The 3,675-nt window shown below is 58.7% G+C and overlaps 1 protein-coding gene across 1 annotated transcript in view; it reads right to left on the bottom strand.

The window, feature by feature from the left end:
• The window catches only part of LOC106811957 (leucine-zipper-like transcriptional regulator 1), a 25,146-nt gene that overhangs the window by 17,066 nt on the left and 4,405 nt on the right, over nucleotides 1–3,675 (bottom strand). The window contains 1 exon segment of the mRNA XM_014815701.1: nucleotides 3,330–3,462. Coding sequence (XP_014671187.1) covers nucleotides 3,330–3,462 — 133 coding nt within the window.

Raw genomic sequence — 3,675 nt, 5'->3', positions numbered from 1 at the left:
GTGCCACGATGGCTGAGATGCGTTGAGTACGCATGATGCAGCGTGCGACTGATGGCTGAGATTACTGTGACGTACGGCATGCATGACAGCGGCGACGTGACGCATGGTGAGAGACGTGAGTACGCTCATGCATGACACGGCGACTCGTGCACAGATGGTTAGAGAGTGAGTACGCATGCATTGACACCGTCCGGCGACGCGATTGATGGTGAGAACCCCTTCGTGAATAGCTGATGACAGCTGGCGACGCGGTACGCGATGGTGAGAGACTGTGAGTAGCTCGCTGACAGCCCGGCGACCGTCGACGATTGGCTGAGACGACATGAGTAGCATGCCATTGACGCGACGTGACGATGGTGAGAGAGTGAGTACGCATGCATGACCAGCGGCGACGCAGATGATGGTGAGAGACGTGAACCTACGCAGTGCTGGTCATGCGCACGCGACGATTGGTGAGAGACGTGCAGTACGCATGCATTGACGCGACGCGACGATGATGCAGGACCGTGGAGTACGCATGCATGAACAGCGGCGAGTCTGACGTGTGTGAGAAGACATCGAGTAGCATGACATTGACGCGACGCGACGATGGTGAGAGACGTGAGTAGCATGCATGACAGCGGCTGACGTGACCGATGAGTGGAGAGACAGAGTACCATGATTGAACGCGGACGCGTGACGATGGTGAGAGACATGAGTACGCATGCATGGACTCAGCGGCGACGCGACGATGGGTGAGAGACGCGAGTACGACATGCATGACAGCGCCGGTGAACGCGACGATGGTGCGAGACTGTGGAGTACGCATGCATGACGAAGTCCGTGGACGACCGTGCCACGATGGTGAGAGACGTGCAGTAACGGCATGTTCATGACGCGGACGTGTACGATGGTCGACGAGACCTGTGACGTACGCATGCATGACCAGCGGCGACCCGCTGTGAGGTGGTGAAGACGTGAGTACGCATTGCATGACAGCGGCCCTTCCCGAATGGGTGCAGAGACGTGAGTCACCGCCATGCATGACAGCGGGCGACGTGACGATGCTGAGAGAGTTGAGTTACGTGCATTGACACGGCGAACGCGCAGATTGGTGCGCCGTCGAGTACCGCATGCACTACAGCCGGCGCCGCGACGGATGGTGAGCAGACCGTGATACGGCATATGCATGACAGCGGCGGCGACGGCGGACGATGCTGAGAGACGTGAGTACGATGCATGACAGCGGCGACGCGGACCGATGGGTGAAGAAGACGTCCGATGTTCGCATGCATGACAGCGGCGCCGCGCCACGATTGGTGAAGAGACGTGGAGTACGCGATGCATGGACGCCCGACCTCGACGAATGGTGAGAGACGTTTGAGTACGCATGCATGACAGCGGTCGATCGCGACGATGGTGAGAGACTGTGAGTTACGCATGCATGACAGCAGTTGGCGACGCGCACGAAATGCGTGAGAGACGTCGAGTACGCGATGCATGACAGCCTGGCGACCGTGACGATGCGTTGAGAGACGGCGACGGTACATGCAATGACAGCGGCGACGCGACGATGGTTGAGAGAGCCACGCCCGCGCCTTGAGTACGCATGCATTGACGCGACGCGACGATGGTTGAGAGACGCTGGAGTACGCATGCATGACAGCGGCGACGCGAACGATGCGTGAGAGACGTGAGTACGCATTGCATGGACAGCGGCGACGTGACGATTGGTGAAGAGACGTGAGTTACGCCATGCATGAACAGCGGCGACGTGACGATGGTGAGAGCACGTGATACGCACTGCATGACAGCTGGCGACGCCGGACGATGGCTGAGAGACGTTAGTACGCATGCATGACAGCGGGGGGGACGCCGCGACGATGTGAGAGACGTGAGTACGCATGACTCCCCCCCCCCCCCTTGGACAGCGCGCGCCGCGACGATGGTGAGAGACGTGGAGTAGCGCATGCATGGACAGCGGCCGCCGCCGACGATGGTTGAAGACGTGACCGTTACGGCCATGCCAGACGCGACGCGACGATGGTGAGAGACGTGCAGTACGCAATGCATGACGAGCTGGCGACGCGACGATGATTAGAGACGTGAGTACGCCATGCATGGACAGCGAGCGACTGACGTATGTGAGAGACTTCTGAGTACGGCATGCATGACAGCGGCGAGACGTGCGATGGTGAGAGACCGGAGTACGCCATGCATGACGCCGACGTGACGATGTGTGAAGCAGACCGTGACGTACGCATGCATGACAGCGGGCGATCGTGACGATGGTGAGAGACGTGAGTATGCATGCATTGACAGCCGGCGACGCGACGATGGCTCCGGGTGAGAGACGATGAGTAACGCATGCATGCGCGAGTGACGATGGTGAGAGACGTGCAGTACGATGCCATGGACAGCGGCGACGCTAGACGTGGTGAGGAGACGTGAGTACGCATGCATGACGCCGACGTGACGATGGTTTGAGTAGACGTGAGTATGCATGCATACAAGCGGCGACGCGCGACTGGTGAGAGACGCTGAGTACGCATGCATGACAAGCGGGACTCCGTGACGATTTGGTGAGGAGACGTGAGTTACGGCCATGCATGACAGCGGCGAACGATGGTGATGAGAGACGTGAGTACGCATGCATGACAGCGGCGACGTGACGATGGTGAGAGACGTGAGTACGCATGCATGACAGCGGCGACGCGACGATGGTGAGAGACGTGAGTACGCATGCATGACAGCGGCGACGTGACGATGGTGAGAGACGTGAGTACGCATGCATGACAGCGGCGACGCGATGCCGGTGAGAGACGTGAGTACGCATGCATGACAGCGGCGACGTGACGATGGTGAGAGACGTGAGTACGCATGCATGACAGCGGCGACGCGACGATGGTGAGAGACGTGAGTACGCATGCATGACAGCGGCGACGTGACGATGGTGAGAGACGTGAGTACGCATGCATGACAGCGGCGACGCGACGATGGTGAGAGACGTGAGTACGCATGCATGACAGCGGCGACGCGACGATGGTGAGAGACGTGAGTACGCATGCATGACAGCGGCGACGGGCCGGGAAGCAATCATCCGGCCTGTCATCCGGCAGGATTGACGCGTACAGCTCAAGCCCATCACCGCTGCGATAGGAAGTTCTTAAACCAATGCTTAGCGACAAAGTGCCACAAGGACGACGTTTCAATGCGGCTCGCGCACGCAACTGATCTAGCAACGACGACAGAGGTGGACGTAGGAATCTCGCTCGGAGGGATCGATCAGTTGTTGCAGGGCCTCGAGCGAGGACAAGCAGCCGCGCTGAGCGGGTCACCAGAGGGCGTACCTTCCTTCGTGGGGTCGATGCGATCCGTGTAGATGTAGAAGAGCACGAGATCGAATGCCTCGGCGTCGGAATCCTTCAGATGTACCTGCAGACGCTTCGCCACCTTGCGGCCATGTTCATCCACCTCCTCCGGCTGCAACGACGCGCACGCGTGCAATTTAGATGCATGCCGCATGTGCAATTCAGATGCAGTGTGCACGAAATTCGTGCAATTTAAATTTAGACGTGTACGCAATTAAGATTGGATGCACATGGCATGCGTTCAATTTCGATGTGATACGCACGGCCATACATGCAGTTTAGATGCGGTGCACACAACAGGTGCGCAATTCAGATTTCAGCGTAT

The sequence above is a fragment of the Priapulus caudatus genome, unplaced genomic scaffold (genome assembly GCF_000485595.1).
Source record: "Priapulus caudatus unplaced genomic scaffold, Priapulus_caudatus-5.0.1 Scaffold595, whole genome shotgun sequence".
Lineage (NCBI taxonomy): Eukaryota > Metazoa > Priapulida > Priapulimorpha > Priapulimorphida > Priapulidae > Priapulus > Priapulus caudatus.
Note: the sequence above shows the minus strand (reverse complement) of the source record. Positions and strands in the feature narration are given on the sequence as shown.